Genomic DNA, 19,448 nt, shown 5'->3' on the forward strand with positions numbered 1-19,448 from the left:
AGTGGTGTAGAAGCCAATTCCTACAACCAGATGCCAATTAGGAAATATCAGTCTGTCTAGATGTGCTAATGAATATGAGGTAAATACCATTTTCCAACCTAAAAATAGCTCTGAATAGCAAGCAGTTATTACTAGAAGTATTGTTTTTGTACTTGAAAAAAAAAAGTTTTAAGGGATATTAGAAAGATATCAAAATTAATCAGACTATAAAATGAAATCATGTTTGAAAGCTGAAAGGTTTGCAATCACATGAAAGCCAAACTTCATTATGATGATATTTGCAGGAGAGATATAAACTGATCAGGCACGAGATTCAAACCACCTGGCTATTATTGTGTCAGTCCCACTTATACCACAAAAACAGCTCTAATGCATGGAGAAATGGACTCAATTCCTGTGAGGTGGTTCCTCCATGTATCATGTTTGTCCAGCACATCCCAAAGATACTCGATCGCAACGAGAGGCCTAGTCAACACCTTGAAGTCTTTGTCATGTTCTTTAAACTTTTCCTGAACAATCTTTGCAGTGTGTCAGGGAGCATGATCCAGCTGAAAGAGCATACTGCTATTAGGAAATACTGCTGCCATGTACATGTGTATACTCATAGGCGGTACATGTAGTAACAAAGAAAAGTCCACTTGAATGCCAGGGCCAAAGATTTCCAAGCAGAACATTGTCCAGAGCATCAGATTGCCCAAGCCTTCTTCCCATAGTGCATTTTGGTATCTTCTTTTCTGCAGTAAGTGACACACACACCCCATGATCAAAGTTCTGATGTTCATGTTCCTATTCTAGGTGTTTAAATAGATGGACTGGTTAGTTGTCATAGCCACATGAACCTATTCAGTCTTCACTATCTGATTCTAACAGAATACTATCAGATGAACAGTCAGCGCTTTTGAACTCTCACATCTGGTCAGAAGATGATGATTTATTTTCCATAACGTGCTGTGTAACTTAAGACTAATAATAAACATATACTATAAAAAATTTGTATTAATTATTATATAATTCTTTGTGGGGAGCACGGTGGATTAATGGTTAGCACGTTTGCCTCACTCCTCCAGGGTTAGGGGTTCGATTGATGCCTCCGCCTTGTGTGTGTCGGGTGTTTCCTCCGGGTGCTCCGGTTTCCTCCCCTGGTCCAAAGACATGCATGGTAGGTTGATTGGCATCTCTGGAAAATTGTCCGTAGTGTGTGAGTGTGTGAGTGAATGAGAGTGTGTGTGCCCTGCGATGGGTTGGCACTCCGTCCAGGGTGTATTCTGCCTTGATGCCCAAAGACGCCTGAGATAGGCACAGGCTCCCCGTGACCCGAGAAGTTCGGACAAGCGGTAGAAAATGAATGAATGAATGAATGAATGAATGAATGAATAAATAAATGAATGAATGAATGAATAATTCTTTGTTTTGTAAACTAAAAACTAGAAATTGTTGTCAAACTGCTGTGGGATAAGAGTTGAAAAATAAAAAATGACTGGAAAAGTGTACAGAATTGGTGATATTAGAAAATATTGAACCTGAGGGTGGTGACTATTTGATTATTGATTATTTTCTTAGCACAGCACACACCATGTCATGCTTTATTCCTTACCCATCATGTTCTGCATTATTGACATGCACTCAAAATTATTCACTTCTTTCAACATGTCCGTGAGAGAGATGTTCAACGTGATGTGAATATAATGTGAAGATATGTTGCTTAGAGACCGGTATTATTGTTTTCATGTCCTTTATTGCTCCTGCACTCACTCCTAACAACACATTATTGGGGCAGATTGCAGCTTCATTTGGCTTTTACATTAAACAGTCTGTGTTCGAAAAGAGTCTTGTCGAATTCAGCGCTCTTCAGTCACCCCTGAGGCTCAGCTCAAGTTGCTGATGCTTGCTGAAACTATCAGTAAAATTTCTTTAGAATTGTGTGTTGTGATATTTACATACAAAAGGAGCTCACGTGTAATAATCCCAACACCACGACACGTCTAAAATCATAACAAGAGCCAACTAATATGTTCATTTGCTCACTGATTATATATTCTGGATATAGGCTCATAATTAAAATACCTTAAAACACTTAAGAGTTTGTTTGTTTGTTTGTTTTTTAACATGAAAGCTGAAAAGCTTTTTTTTAAATCGACCCAAATCTAAGCAAAGACACTTTTAAATCATTTTCCCACCATGTATGATTTTTGACATGATTATAAATGAAGCTGCATTTATAAGTTACACCAGTATGTGACTCCAAGGAAAATGAGCAGTGCCTCTAACAACATAGTACTTTTACACTTTAAATGGCAACTTTGTCAGTGACCCAGAGAATAAAGAAGGGTCTATTTAAAATGGTCATATTCTGGCTTGGATGTAACCATGGTTACCAGAAGAGCAATTATCTTCTTTTTTGCTCAGGCAGTTTGGGACTTTGATAAAGAGAAGTGCCAGTCATTGGCTCCACAAGAGCATAATGCATAGCAAAGTAAAATTACAAAGAAGGGAAAAAAGCACTTCAAGGAACAATACAAATCTTTCTCTTTAATCCCTGACAAATGATCAGAGATATCATTGCAAATGAAACCAGTAGTGATCTTACACACTGACTAGCATAAAGCGTAGCGAACCAGTAAATTGCCCCCGGGCAAATGAACAGCAAGTCTGCTAATGGTCTTGTTCCCACCGCCGTATTGATTTAAACTAAACACAACACTAATGGACCTATATACTGTACATGACTATTAAATATCTAGAACCCACTTACTCCCCCACCACCACCACCACCACCACCACCAATATGTTGTGAAGATGGTGTTGCTAAGAGACTGGTATTTTTCTGTAGTGCACTTTATTGTTCCTGCACTCATTTCTCTCTAATGTAAAGGATTACTGGGGCAGACTGCAACTTCATTTGGCTTTTATGTTAAAAGGTCCGTATTAGAAAAGAGCCAAGTGTATTTCAGCCTCAATTCAAGTAGCTGATACTTTCTTTATGTACATATTGAAGCAACACAAGAACAGTTTATTTAATGAAACCATCGCTTAAAGGCTAAACAGAGTTCTTCAAAGTTATCGTGATGTTTATGCAAGAAAGGAGCTCACGAGTCCGAAACCCAACGCTACAACACGTCTAAAAACATCATGAGTCAACTAATGCTTGTTTTCTCGCTAAATGCTTGTTTTCTCGTTAAATAAGCGAGTTGCTAAAATAAAAGTGTTTATTAAACAAACAAGGCTGTGAAGAAGAAAATGGTATATCTGACTCAAATCTGTGCAGAATGTAACGCAATATATTTCCAGTGGTTTTATAGATACAATCTCTACTATGTAAATAGATGTAAGGTTTATATAAATATTTGGGGCGAAAGTACAAAGAGTTATGAAGGAGCGGAGAGGAAAACATTCAAATGTCAGTCCATATGAGAGAGGAGAGAATGAAAGAGAGGCAAAGAAGAAGAGAGAGAAAGAAATATAGGTAGGAGTGTTCTCATGCTTTCGTAATGACCTTGAAGTGTGAATGCAGGACCCTGAATGCTGCAAGTTTGTTTAGAGGCTGTGACGTTTCTATGGCAACCAGAGTTTACTTGTAGAGCATCAGGAATCTGTCAGTTTAAGATTTTATTCCAAACTTCATGTCCTTGATCTGTGAGCTGAATAGTGGCTGAATAAGTGATAGAAATGAGTGCAATTACAACTGGTGCTTTGTTAATTAAAGACTGTAGTCTGGGGGCGACACACTATCCGATCCACCGAATAAAGTTAAATGTGGGAAGAAGATTTGATTTCGCATTTACTACAGTATGCTTCAGAAGAGAGAAAAGCACAAAAACATCTGCACAGATATCTTGAAGCTGTTAGCCTGAAGCAGTGTCAAAAATCTTTAACTACCATCTCATCACACAGTCACAGATTCAGACAGCATTTGGCTCAGACGTTTATACGCTATAATATACTGTATGGTCAAAGGTTTGTGGACACTTGGCATCACGCTTATACTGTATGTAGGTCTTCCTCAAACTGTTCCATAACGCAGGAAGCACACAAGCCAGTTTCTTCCCACAAGCCATCAGACTTCTCAATAACCGAACTGTACTATACTGAGCACAACATACACACACATCATCTGTATGGACGGCACAGACCCTCACAAAACACACACACTGTTTTGCACACTTTTCTGCTGTTTTTGCACATATTGGACAATATCTCAGTCATCTGCTGTTTTTTGCACAACTCCATATATAATCCAAAGGACCTGCTGCTAAGAACCTGCTGCTGTTCATTCTTTTACTGCACAAAATACTGTTTGAACATTCAGTATTTACACCGGTCGGTCGGCGCTGTTTCTGTTACTGTGTATTGTCTTTTGTTTATTGCATTTTTTGTACTTTTTGTATTGTCTTGTAACTTAATGTCTGCACTGTTTTTTGTCCTGCACTGTCTTTTGTCCTGCACTGTCTTGCTTGTCTTGTCCTGCACTGTTTGCACCAGGTTGCACAGTTGCACTTTATGTGGCTAAGACTACTTACATGTCCTTAGCCCTGTCTTTGTTTTATGTAGCACCTTGATCCTGGAGAAACGTTGTCTCATTTCACTGTGTACTGCAACAGCTATATATGGTTGAAATGACAATAAAAAGCTTCTTGACTTCTTGACTCTTGACAATTGTCTAAAATGTTGTTTTATGCTGTAGTGCTACAGTTTCCCTGTAGTGTTACTGTTCCAGCATGACAATGCCTTTGGACTGTAAATAAAGCCAGAGCCACGAAGACATGGTTTGTCGAGATTGTAGTGAAAGAACTCGAGCATCCTGCACACAGCCTTGACCTCAACCTCACTGAACACCACTGGGATGAACTGGAACACTGACTGCACACCAGATCTGATTATCCTACTGTACATCAGTGGCTGATCTCACTACACCTTTTGATCACAATGATCACAAATCCTCACAGTCACACTCCAACATCTAGTGGAAAACACTTATTATAACAGTTAAGTGGACTAAATCTGAAATGAGATGTTCAGCAAGCACATATGGGTGTGATGGTCAGGTGTCCACAAGCATCTGGCCATCAAGTGTACAAAATAAGGTACTCCACATTGAGTAGCGGACTTACTACACACAACATTTTAAGGTGTAATTATTTCCCATACCTAAAGGACAAGAGGCACTCTAAAAGAGAGCAAGGTAGCCATTATGGACCAAGAAAAAAAAACTGGTGCTCAATCTGTAAGCTTGAATGGCCACATGTAACCAAATCCATTCATATCTACTGGATTTGGTGACATTAACAAAATACAACTTAAATTAAATTAGATCAAATATTTCATGTCTATTCCATAAACTGTATGAAAATGGCAATATTTGGGCTATGGTATTTCATATGTTAGATACAAAATAAAACATGATGAGGACTACTGCTATTGATATTCATCAAAAAGTTTATTAATTTCCAATAAGAGAATGTCCTGAAGTTTTATTCAATATTTCTTTATTTTAATAAAGAAAGATGCACTTTTACCTCATCCGGAATTCATCCAGAAAAAACATCCAGTGCAAATTACCGATTTGTTATGAGGACACAAGAGATTCCTTCCATAAATGTTTAATAAACGTATCCATCCTTTTTCTCTCTCTCTCACAAAAATGATCTGCATTTTGTAGTCAGAAACGCTAACTTCGTTAAGAGTGCACGGATCTAAGCCTATGAATCACCAAGCAATCATTAAGACTTTCAGAGATGTTATATATAAAATGAATCTAAACTCCTTTGACCAATCAGATTGAAGAATTCGACAGCACCGTAGAATATATTTTTATGAGCCATTTACAACAGTAATCAGAGCATCAATATCACAGATCAACATCTATGCTTGCACTTGTTATTAATGTTGAAAAAATATTCATTTCACCCCGTGACAGTGACAGATCCGGTGATGTGATTCAGTCATAAGTCTTAAATACACAAAGGATAATATTACCTGTGTTACTATGTCAACAATCAGGGACGTCAGTCTCTGCTAGTTCTCCTACGGCTAGTAGAGGATGAGAAACGTATTGATTCCCATCACGTACAGTGCGCTACTGAGCAGACCTGCTGTACAAGTGCAAAATATTCCAGGCAAACAAACACACTTGATCTTAAACACATTTATATTTGGACCTTCTTCAAAGCTTTTCACAAAGTCACACACAATTGTCTAGAATGTCTCTATATGCTGTAGTGTTACAGCTTCTCTTTACTAGATCTAAGAAGTCCATTTTTTCCAGCGTGATAATGACTTTGTGCACAAAACCACCTCCATGAAGACATGGTTTGTGGAGGTTGGAGTGAAAGAACTTGAACCTCTTGTTCAGAGCCTCAACCTCACTGATCTCACTGAACTCCTCTTCAAGAGAGTCAAGAAGAGTCAAGTAGCTTTTATTGTCATTTCAACCATTATAGCTGGTTAGTACATTATAACAACATAGTGGAATGAAATTACTGCTACTGTGCTGAAGGTGGTGATTAATATCTAACAAAGACTAATCTAAATGTCCTTCCTTTAATACGTTATTTAGGTTTTCCTGAGAGTCAGACAACTCTATCAGGCTTTCATGTACATTCAGTCAGCGTGTCTGATCGTATCTTGTATACAAATGCACCGCTCTGAAAATCACCACTATATACAAGGCTGAACATTACACATGCCATCTCTCAAATTTCTCACCATGTCTTCTTCTTCAAGGAAGCTGAAAATTACTGAAAGTAGAGATACTTTGTTCAGTGGCTTCGAAACGTGATCAAAGTCCTCCTGTGCGTCAGACTAGCACAAAGCAAAAGATGGAGCTCTCACTAAAGCCATTAGCACTGATGGTGCAATAATGGAGGCCCAATTTATAGACTCATACAGAGTGGAGCTGACCCTACGTCCATTTCAGTGAGAAATGGAGGCTCATCTTAACCTTTTAGATCAGGTATTACACTTGCTGGAGCATTTATGAAATACTGTCACTGGTTTCATTGTTGTCTAAATATAAGGTTAGATTAAGTGGACTGCACATTTTATAGGAATATATTTTGATTATTCATGAGGTTCCTAGTAATGTTTATGGTAAGAAGTGAGCAGGAATACTGACATTTGGGTTTTGCTCTCTACAGCACCTTTCAGTGACTGATGTTCTTTGTTAAAGCTGTTTTTGTGCTCAATTCATATGAAATACCACTGATGTCAGTAATCAGGATCTAAATAGGAACTCCCGGCGGTATTGAAAGGTTCATCTGAGCGAGAAGTGGCTCGGCTACAAAAAAACGCCAGGAGGACCCAATCACTCGCTTGATTGTAACACAGCACAGTAAAGACGTATTGGCGATGCTGCACTGTCTAAAGAAGTGCTGTGGATTATACTTTAAAAGATCTTCAGCATTGAACCTTTTGTAATGTTTGTAGTCAGGGGATTACAGTTAAGAGCACAGAGAGATAGTCACATCATAGTGTAATAGAGGAGATTTTCTTGATCGTACGAGGGTCGTTTTCTACATCACTTGAATTTCTATGCATCCATAGCAACCCATGTTGGGGTGTCCTTAAATATTAAGCTAAATATTAAGCTGACCGTACTGTATGTGCAAATCTGTTTACTGACTAATCTGGCAAGTCAATGACTCTCTCCTTCTCTGGATTGTTTTTCAAGGACGATAAGAACCAAATAAAAACGTCTAATCATATGTACAGTACAGAGATGCTGAGGTGTTTTAATGTACTGCTGTGTGTAAGTTCTTAGAGTGTGATGCATTGGGCTGCACTCATTCATCCCATTGTGGAGCTACACAAAGCGTAGGCAGTGTGACACAGAGACTCGGCACACTGTAGAGTCACTCTTGTTTTAATTGTAACCAAGGGAACAGGCAATCCGCTGACCTGTGTTAACAAGCGCAAGGAGAGACAGTCAATAAGGTGAATTGATAATAATCCACCTGACTTGCTCAGGACACACAGGGTGGTCAGACCATCGGATCAACTTTATTAAAGTTAAACGTAGTTTATCTATTTATTTTATTAGAGAGAGAGAGAGAGAGAGAGAGAGAGAGAGAGAGAGAGAGAGATGAAAAATGTAACTGCTCACAACATGTCATTGTTTACAACGTCACATCTGAAAGAGTTAACGCCGCTGCCGGCATCAGTCAGTGCTAATAGGGTGGAAGGTTATTTCCAGCAGGACACAGAGAAAGCATACAGGGTTCCCACCTCTTAGCTACCAGCTTCGTGGCTTGTTTTCCATTTCAGCTAGAGTGTCTGTACACAAATTACTCAGGTGCTGCATCTGCCAGTCCCCCTGCACACTGCACACACAGCATTTGGAGGCCATTTGGGAAATAGTGTAAATTGGACTGTGGTTCAGGAAACAAAAAAATGATGGATACAAGCAGCATCCGACAAAGAAAAACAGATTATGATACATGCAACAATCAGAATAATATATAGGATATATACTGCAGGTAAATGCTAAAGTGCTATAAAGGTCATGTTACAGAGAAGACAAATGGCTGATGTTTTATAGTCAAGCAGTTTTTCCTCTGTGCTTTTTGTATATCTGTGTCTTTAAAATACTTTTACTAATTATAATAATAAAAAATAAAGGTCATATAACATTAAGAATATTAAAGTTATGTGTAAAAAGATATGATTCATTTGGATTAAATTGTACAAGTAATGATACTCCAATGGGTTTGTAAAATATAGCATCTAAACATCACTTCTAAATGGCCAACAGAATAAAACTTTTGCAGAATCTACAGATACTACGTGCATGATTTTAGGACAAAATTTACAAAAGTTAGAAGCAAAAAGTGCATTTTATCCCATATTTCAGGACCAGTATTTGGCGCTGTTCTGACGGCGCTCATGTAGACTGACGGTATAGCTGTTAAAGTTTGGTGTCAAAACCTAGCAGAGATATAACCTCAGATTAATTTTAGCACACTAAGTCTTCAGTTTTGGTCTTCACTGTCTGAGAACAATCTACTGATATATTGTCAACTTCCTGAAAACATTGTAGGAGGTTTGAAAAAGGATTTTAAAAAAAAATTGCCACTCATCTTAGTTCATCTTCTACCAGTGAAACCAGAGATATGACGCATGTTGTTTTGATCACTGTAGCACTAGCATGTGGCCAATAGGAGCAAGGCTTTTTTTGTACCTGAGTAGATCTATTGAGTGCATACCATCCTTCAGTTAAAACTGTAGTCCTTACCATATGGTCTGCACATCAGCTTTAGGGAATAATAATAATAATAATAATAATAATAATAATAATAATAATAATAATAATAATGATGATGATCATGATGATGATGATGATTATCATCATCATCATCATCATGATCATGTTTAAACTACTAATGATAACAAACATTACGTCCTGCTGCTATTATTGTTGTCCTTCTTCGTCTACTTTGGAGGAACTTGGCACCAGGGGTGGAAAAAAAACAAACATAAAATGATACGAAAACGATTTGAGATTATATTTATAATTAAACCACGTTCACACACGTGACACATTCATAGCATATCATCACCAATGAAAATACTGTAAGTGAGGTGTATTGACTATATACTGCATTATATCTGACTTTCTTAAGATTAAAAAAAATAGCTCATGTTAAAGTAGAATAATGAAAAATTACTATAGTATACTATACAATATCAGGTATTTTGAGGTGGGAAAAAAACCCTTATCATGGGTATATCAGTGTTAACCTGCCATTTTCCTCACAGTGTGTGGTCTGAGGCTGAGACACACGAAACATTCATTAAAATCTTTTCTACCTGCAGTGTGCAGTCAGCTCGTTTCTCTTCAGCTCTTCTCAATTGACAAATATGTGCAGGAAGCCTATTTGTGGGTTGTACGTGAAACTACAGTTATGTTTTATTCCTCTGAGAAAAATGATTCACGCACTGGCAATTCTAAACGGTCACATTAATCGACTTGCAGGAATATTAACGTTACCATGAAACCGGTGGAGACCTTCTGTCCATCAGCGAGTCTCGTAGATAAAAGTGAATAAGGTCTGATGATCAAAACATACACACAGAACGATGGAGCGTAAATGCACAGAGAAGAAGCTTTCAGACTCGTTCTGTTCAGTGGCAGATGTTCTGTCTAATGCCAGTTTACTAGGAGTGGAATGCATTATTAAAATTGAATAGATAATGTGTTCTAAATGAATACGAATGCTGAAATGAACAGGAAGTGCATGTTGTTTGTTTGAATAAAAGCCTGCTAGAAAAGCTTCACATTCAGACAAGGTGTGTGTTTTGGGACCAGGATCCTACATGACAAATCAAGCCCTCTGAGAGCACACACGTTTACTTTCAGAGACAACTGAGGACTAGAAGGTTTCAGTAAATTTCACTAAGAACTAGCCCAAAGACATCTAGGAACTAGACAAGGGAGACATTTATTTTTCTTCATTTTTCTCATCTGTGTGTGAAAAATCACATTTTTTCAGTGTTTTGCAATGTTTCAGGAGTACGTACTAAAGAAAAGAAAACCGAACACGACTATTCCGCGTGTATAGACCACGCTCACGTCTGGATTAAATAATGAATGCAGCGGCAGATAGAAATATTTGAGGACTGAATAAATACAGACGCAGATGAAGTGACCTGCGATTCACACAACATTAAAGTAATGTATAACAGACCTTGTAAGATTGGTTTATTCATTTTTAATCTTTATTGGAATGCGTTCTTGTATTACACATAAGACATAAATAACACGAAATATCACTCACTTTGGAAACTAACTTCATCGTTTTATTACAAGCAGGAAAATTCTACCAAATGAGAGTAAAGCCTCTGTGAGCAGTGGCTGCAGATGGACAACTAAAAGAAGACTATACACGTACTATAACGTAAAGCGTATATTCATTAATCATGCTTTGTTAGCTCAGTAATCTTGGAGCAGTCGGTGTGCTCTTATGAACACGAACACAGTACATCGACACAGGATCAAGAGTTTTTTTTTTTTTTTATATCTATATATTTTTTTTCCCCCACAATGCAGCAAAAACAGAGATTCACACAACATCCAGTGATGCGAACACGAGCATGGAGAGAGTTCAGCTGCGGGTGGCTACAGCCGGTGTGGACTGCTCTGTGGACTGCAGCTGTTTGCCCAGATACTCCCTGCAAAACAAGACACAATCGTTAGAAGCCTTTCACACCATTCCCTGTTGCTTCCAGTTTTATGGATTTCTTGAAATCAGCTGCAGGTATGTAGTCGGCACCGCAGCAAGCTTTTAAGCCACTTGCTTCAAGAAGTCGAGAGGGGAAAAAAGAAGTCGTTTGTAGACTAACAAAGAGATATTAATTACACTTTCACTTCCGAAGCAAGTTCATTGTGACCTACATGTAGCTGAACACGTGGCACACTGCAACTCTACTGTATATAACTCACATTTCTGAATGATCTTTTATTCACGTGGATCCATTTTGTTACAGAAGAGGATCCAGGCTATTCAAATCTTTCATAAGCAGGACACAATACCGTTTGGATTTCTTACTATGCGAAACTGCTTACTGTTTAAAAGCTTTAAAAAGCCCTAAAAGCTCGCCATCTTGAACTAGAAAATATCCTTTCCTTCTGGCTTGCTTTGTCTGTTGCTAAGCAAATGACTCGATAACAAGGACAGACCCTTGCATTGACATGTATCTGCTCTCTATTCATTTTCTTATCCGAGAGAAGTTATTATGAATCCTTTAATAAAAAAAAAAAAAAAAAGAATGAATGAAACATGTCCTAGTCTATAAATGGCTGCGATTACAATAGAGCACAGGGACTAGATTCTTTATTTTATTATATATATATATATATATATATATATATATATATATATATATATATATATATATATATATATATATATAATATGCATCAGCTTTGCTTTATTCTCAAGCTGTTGATTAATTTTCTAGAGCAGCAGATCGGACGGAAGTTCCAGCTATAATTCAAACAATAGGCTTGTATTAGTGTGTCCATAGCAACAGCTCAACCACAGGGACTAGTATGGCAGACGCTCCAGATGATTTAAGCAAATGATGAACTTGAGTAACGTTTATGGAACGATTCGGAATCATCACAACTCTGGAATGGTCAGCAAAGGCATCGCTCTAACATTAAATCACATCATCTTTAAACCAAAATACAGGTTCCCCCGAAGAGACAACCCATCAAACCGCTGCTGGGGTAAAAAGAAAAGGAAATAAAAGCGATAACAGCATGTTTCTGTGCACCCCTAGTAATCCCCGAGAGAGCAAGACACCTCAATAGCAGCACAAGCTTAAACACCACGCACACACAGCAAGTGTCACAGAGCTTCATGACCTGTTCTAGGTGGAGTGCAAAATCTGTGTTTATCTGTTACTCTGTAGTACTAGAAGAGCTCAGCGATGGTTACGAAAGTTATGTGAACATCATGTCGCTTTCCTTCCTGTTCATTCCTTTAATGCACAATTTAGTGCCCACAGTTCTACACTGGGGCTTATTGAACAAGACGTCATGAAGCATGTGTGTCAGCCCTACTGATAAAAGACAGAGTGTCCAGTGAAGACTGTCTGTGCTATATATAAACAGTGCATTTCAGTACTAATGTCTGCTAAAAGAACAAACCCATAGCAACTATTACGCCAGTTACACTTTGTCTCTCCTGTGGGTGAAATAAAAACCCTAACACTGAACATGCGCTACAGGGCTGTGTTCTGAAGACACCCTTCTGGGTGACATATTTTTACACATCAGTTTTGTACGCATTGCTGCGGAACCTTTCTTACATACGGAGCTCAATGTCTATGTGAACAGTAAACAGGTTGCCAAGTATTCAGCCCCCTTCACTTTTTCGCACATTTCATTTTACGGTTTCATTTTCAAATGAATCATTTACTTTTTTGGCTATTGACCTACAAACAATTATACATAATTGTATATAGCAAAAGAAAAATGTGTAAGAATTGTTTGTCTCATTTAGCAATGTTTATTAAAATCTCTCAGAACATGGGCTTTGCACTCCAAACTGAGCTTTGGTTCATTTGTGTTTGCTTTGATTACTTGATGACTGCACATGATTTAGAACACACACAAATGTGCACAAGGTCCCACAGTTCTCTGTCGACCACCGTGTTCAAATAGTGTTAAGCCATAGAGCGTGACATGGGTATAAATCCATTGGAAAACATTAAGAACCATAAGTGCAGCCAACTTCAAATAGGTTCTTGGATTTTGGAAAATCTTTTACAGCATGCCGAAAAGGTTATCTTAGACCCACGGAATACAGCAGTGACAACACTGGAATAGCTTTGCCACAAGTCTCTGAATGTTTTCCTTGAGCCTCATAGACCATCTCTGTAGAGACCTGTAGATGCAGTTCAGAGACTCTCTTATCCAATCTGACTGAATGCGAGAAATTCTGCAAGGAAGAATACGAGGATCCGGGCCAAAATCCAGGTGAGCAAAACTTGCAGAAACTTAAGAAGAGTCATCGCTGTAATTGAGGTTAAAGGTGCTTCTCTAACATCCTTCTAAATACATCAAGATCAGCTCTGAATGCTAGTCTAAATGTGAGATTTCTAGTGTTTTCAGTTACTCTGTACAGGTAATTGGGAGCAAATTAATGATCAAATTCAATCCGTTTGAAATAAAACACAATGCACACAATGAAGTGTGCAAAAAGTTAAAGAATCTGAAGACTTTTCAAAGCCACTGGATATGAAAAAAAAACTTTTTAAAAAGCTTTTAAGCTTCTAATTGGTAGGCATTTATAGCACTGCTATCCATCTGTCACATTTACAGCACTGCTATCCATCTGCTGAGACTCCGATAACATTACAGAGAGTGAACAATAAGGATTTCTTTTCTATAATGACCAGGTTCATGCTCATAGATGAGTGCCTTAAAATCTCTTTCTATTCCCTTGATCTCTCTAGTTTGTTCAGACTTGCTAGTAAATAGAGGTAAAAACATTGAGGTAATGTTATAAATAGGCTATTTAAGTACCCCCAAAAAAACCCTTTTATTTAAATTACTTATTATTAGCATTGACTACTGTATATAGATTTTTCATAATCTTGCACAAAGCGATCGTACCCACAGATTAGCACCATATAACGATACAAATGATAGAGCTATAAAGAACAGAGCGATGAACAAAATGTTGGTACTTGAACAAAACAAAGGAATGAAATGAATTTGTTCTTATTATTTGCTTTAATGTGGCAAATGTGAGACACTATTTATCCAGCAAACAGTACGCTTTCACACCTGACCTAGTGCGACCACTGGGTCCTCAATCTGTGTGTAAACAGACACCTGTGTTAACACTGTTCATACTTACCTAGGGGTTAACAGCTAATCTGGCTCTTCATAATCTGTTGTTTCACACTGTACATTCCTACACCCTGTCTTAACCTTCTTATTTACAGCATCCATGTTTAGAGACTTCAACACGATCGCTTAAAATAAATTGTCTCACGCAATCACATCGTTGTCTGTGGTTTGTTCAGTTGAGAAAGTGTTATCTTTCACGATTTTGTAATCTTTTTTGGCATTTTTAAATTTCCTGTGTAGAAAATCCCAGACAATCATTAATATCCAAATTCCGCTTTTTCAGCAAGTTCCTTAAATACTCGATTACTTCTGACTGACGTGCGGTGTGTCCTAAAAAGACTTTTCTGGCAATACGCATAGCAATAAAACTGTTTCCTCTGACACTGTACAAGCTTGGCACTGCAATGCAGGATTAATACTACAAAAGTGCAGGAGATCCATTGCCTCAGGTGTGAACGGTTCCTTGGTACAGGGTTAAAAGCAGGGTTTAGCACGATGATAAACTGTGGTTAAGAACAGCATGCAAAGCCCTAATTAGTAAGTTACAACCCTATTATATATATATATATATATATATATATATCTTCACTGGCTACCTGTTAAGTTTAGAATTAATTACAAACTGCTGCTACTTACTGTATGTACAAGACTCTAGATGGACTCTATCTACAGTAACTAGTCTTCTAACACGCTACGATCCTTCACTCTCTCTGAGATCACAAAACTCAGGACTTCTGGTAGTTCCCAGAATATTAAAGTCTACTAAAGGCAATGGAGCGTTTTCATATTTAGCTCCTAAACTTTAAAACAGCCTTCCTGATAGTGTTCGGGCTCAGACACACTTTCCCAGTTTAAATGCAGATTAAAGACATTATTTCTTTAGCCAGGCATATTCATAATACTTCCCATAATCCTGTGCTCCAGCACATCTGATCAATTGCACATTATTATGTAGTGCTGGTTAATATTATGAACAGCAGCTACGCTAATTCCTCTCCACTTGCTTCTCTTTTTCTACCCATCCAGAGGCATCCAGAGATCGTATCAGCTCTAGTTGTGTTCTGTGTCATAAAGATTATGGACCTTCAGTGAGAAGAAGCCAAACCCTGTGAGGATCCTGACGCATCTAGAGATGTTCCAGCTCTAGTTGGATTCTGCTTCATAAGGATTTAGCACAGTTAAGACTAGATGTCAACTCCATGTGGTTTTTGAGGACAACAACCTCCTCATCGATACACAACTGTCAGATAGTATATTTCTAATCACACCCTCCAATGTCACCCAAATGAGGATGGGTTACCTTTAGAGTCTGGTTCCTCTTAAGGTTTCTTCCTCTTTTTCCTTGCTGCAGTTGCTTCAGTCAACTCAGGTAATACAAACATATAAATAATTCTGCTATTGATCGTGAATCTTTGTATTATACTAAACTTTTGTATTATGTTTCTTATGTTCTGTCAACCTGCTTTGAGACATTGTCCATTGTTAAAGGTGCTACACAAGTAAATGATTTAAAAAAAAAATTAATTCAAGTACTGATATTATCCTTGACCAAAATCAATTCTTCTAACACACATGCGAAATAAGAGAAAAGTGGACAACGAGATGACTGAAATATACGTAATACATTGCTAACAGGCATCCAAAAGGATTGCTTCAATAATCACTCTGATCTGATCTTTTTGAGAAAGACTCCAAAACTTCACGTCTCCGAGTCACTCATTCAAACACATAATGGCTTCATTTATGGTTAAAGTAAGCTCTTTGGGATTAGACATGGATAAGCGAGAGAGCAAATATTTGTGTTTTTCTCCTTCTTCTTCGATTCAAATGCTTTGAGTCAATAACAGCCACAGCATCTACAAAAACTGTTAATGATTTCAATACATCGGCTCTTTCCGAGAAACGCATCTTCTTCGAGTACTACGTGATAAACCATTGGTTTTCCTTAAAATTTTCTCTTATAGATGGAACCATTTTAAAATGTTTCATGTTGTAAAGTATCCTTCAGAATATAAAATACTAGCCAATGGGTATGTGAGATATAAAACATGACAGCATGTATGATTATACTGTAGGTCATTAATCAAAAACAGAGTGGTTTCCCATACCATTTCTTTTCTAATAATCCTACAGTCCTTTAATACAGTGTTTTATTCCTCTTACACCACAGCAATTAGCCAACAATTATATACAATTTTTTTTTATTACATCATGACTTATACTGTTTTTAATCAGTTTATAGTTACATTTCATGTTGCTGAAACCTTGTCATGTTACAATGAAACCATAAAGTGCCAAAAAGTGTCATAAAGTATCTTCTGTCTTTAAGACTCTCCTGTGGTGGGAAACGTACCGCTTATCATAAAGCGTTGACACCCGAAACCCCTTACATAAATCTAAAATAAAGTTCTCTAGGCTTTGCTGCATCGATGACTATTGATTAGTGTTGCTTTCTTGTAAAATAACGTGTTTATTCTTAGCCATGATTTGCGCTGTGCATCTTCTGAGCAAGTCCCTATGAATTAGCTGTTACTATAGAAACGAAATTGGATTAAAATTAGCACGTTATTATGAACCTGTCATTTAAATTACTGCCAGCCATACTGTCTGAGCTGCTGTTACGGAAAATTAACCCTCAACGTCTGACAGCGGTTAGATATCGATTATTGTCCTTTTGCATTTGCATCCGCTGATCGCTTTATTTCAGTCTCTTACACCAATAGCAGGAACTTTAACTTGCCTTGGGTTCCTGCTGCACCATTACTGAAACACTGTACCTGACATTTTAAAATAGTGGGTCTGACATTTTAAATGACTCGGACTGTCGAGCAAAGCTTAACTTACCAGTTATGCACCATCAGCTTCTGAACAGCTAGTAGGGCGTTGTAGCGCACCAGTTGGTCCTCATGATGCATGTGGTTCATCACCAGCTGCTTCCCACCCAGCTGTTCAATCACCCTGACAGGAAAAGGACAAAAAGGTTGATTTAATCTTCTCATCTAAACATTAGTAAGTCTAGACACTGCTGCTGTTAAAATGCTATTGCTGTTTACTTCACTTCACTAAAACATCTGAAAACTGCTCATTTCAGGAGTCATTCAGCTGAGCATAAAGGAGCTGTATTACAATAACACTGAGTCTAATCATGTCTAATTCCAAGTCACACTAATAATTTCCAGCGAATCAATTTGGGAGCATTTAAAATACCTGGCTCATAAAGCTTATAAAAGTCATATAAAAGGCTCATGAAGTCATTTTTAATTACAGGGTGATGGCACACTTTTTTTTTTTTTCAATTAATCGTTAAAATTATACAGAATAGAAAACTACTAAAGAAAAAAATGCATGAATAAACAAATGCCCTTTTTCAAATGTGACAGAAAAGACACAAAGGATCGTAAGAACTAGTAAGGAAAAAAATTAAATGGCAGTAATTATCCTGGATTATTCCTGATCTCCGGCAGTGCAGACCTGCGAGACTAAATTGCTCTGGAACGGTCGAATTAAAGGGTTAGTACCCGAGGTGATACTTAACATTGAGCACCTATGGAGAGCAAGAGAATGACTTGGGCACTGTTAAAAGCAGTGCAAATGTGTACACTTATAGTGGACACCCACAGATAATAATCACCAGGAGAGTCTCTTCCTACTTCTTGGAAAATCACCTACTGTTGGAGGTTGGAATGGAAACAATCAGTGACAGGGTGGTGTGATGCAGTTGTAAACCCCCTGAAGTTTATTATTTCCCGATAACAACACAAGAGCTTTGCCACCGTGGCTCTTCCCTGCGTGAAGCATCCCATATGGAAATGTTGTCGTGCCGAGAACGTACACATACATGTGTGTGTTTGTGTGTGTATGAAGACTAAAAGCTTAAAAAAAGGAAATTAGAAAGATTTAGACTAGTCTATTTGTAGAGGAGTGCTACACCAGCTTACCTTTTGCCACGAGGGTAATGTCTTACATACTCCCCCACATCGTGAGCAGCCACAGCAATAACCTGAGGGTCATCAGACATCTCTAGCAGCCTGGTCAGAATCCTGGGACACAGTAGTACAAATAAACACTTGTTTCGTTACTGCAATCAACTCTGGTATCTGGGGGAATATAAACTCTGATGCCGGTTTTAGCCTGCGTGTCTTTTGAGCGTGTCTCCTGGTCACGCTGTATGTGAGGATCCTAATAAAATTGTAAAGAGATTTCTAGAAGCGACTGTGCAAAAACACATAATGTGAGCTATTATGAGAAAGATACTCTAACAACAGACCTGGGACTGAAGGGAAAAAAATTATATATATGTGTGTGTACATATGTTCTGTACACAATCAGTTGGATCTTGACAAAAACAAGGTCTTGGTACTGTATAATGGTAGCAAAGCTATGTCAACAGAAATGTCTTTGAAAACGTGAAGAGGAGTGATGGCAGAGTAAAAGATGACAACATGAATGGCAATTCTTCAAAGTGGACTTTCAGGATATACGAATCTATAATTCATCCGCTATTTCATTTCATGCTGTGTACGTTTTTGCACTGTCAAGATTAAACTCTGATGTGACATCAAAGAGACTCTCTGCTGCCACAATTCAACAACCTGTTTTCCATTTTAATCCCCCATTTCATTTCACGTTTGGTCACTGCCATACTTTCATGTCTTTTGGAGATTTTAATAAAAGATTTCATGACTTTTCGGCTGAAGATGTCACGATCGTTCGTTCACGTCCGTGCATTCTACGACCGTAATCGCAACTGATGACCAATGAGTTCTATATTGTGTCTTGACATTTATCTCTGTAACAAAAATTGAGAAATCTATACGATGTATATCTAGCTTAACACGAGAAAAATATAAGTTTAGGTGAGTCACGAGCCTAAAGGTTCTCTGTCTTATAATATTTAGGACAAGAGAACTGTAGTCAGAAGTGTCCGTTCAATGGAAAGATAAAATACAAAGCCATGCATCAAGAAGGATGTTCTTTATACAGGCTCTTGTTCAAAGCAGTAAGGCAGCAGCAGCATGTGATTTAAGATGGAAAGGACACATAAAGCTGCTGTATTTCTGTGAGGATTTGAAAAGAGATCGTAAACAACAAG

The 19,448-nt window shown here is 37.9% G+C and overlaps 1 protein-coding gene across 2 annotated transcripts in view; it reads right to left on the reverse strand.

Moving 5' to 3' along the window:
- Positions 1-11,028: 11,028 nt before the first annotated feature.
- Positions 11,029-19,448, reverse strand: part of atp6v1h (ATPase H+ transporting V1 subunit H) — a 37,680-nt gene continuing 29,260 nt past the window's right edge. For both annotated transcript variants that reach the window (XM_027169205.2, XM_027169204.2), the window contains 3 exons: positions 18,295-18,396; positions 17,201-17,314; positions 11,029-11,163 (listed from right to left, as the gene is read on the reverse strand). In XM_027169205.2, coding sequence (XP_027025006.1) covers positions 11,097-11,163; positions 17,201-17,314; positions 18,295-18,396 — 283 coding nt within the window. In that variant the 3' untranslated portion in view covers positions 11,029-11,096. The remainder of the gene's footprint in view (positions 11,164-17,200; positions 17,315-18,294; positions 18,397-19,448) is intronic.

Source organism: Tachysurus fulvidraco, chromosome 1, assembly GCF_022655615.1.
Source record: "Tachysurus fulvidraco isolate hzauxx_2018 chromosome 1, HZAU_PFXX_2.0, whole genome shotgun sequence".
In the NCBI taxonomy this organism is placed as follows: domain Eukaryota; kingdom Metazoa; phylum Chordata; class Actinopteri; order Siluriformes; family Bagridae; genus Tachysurus; species Tachysurus fulvidraco.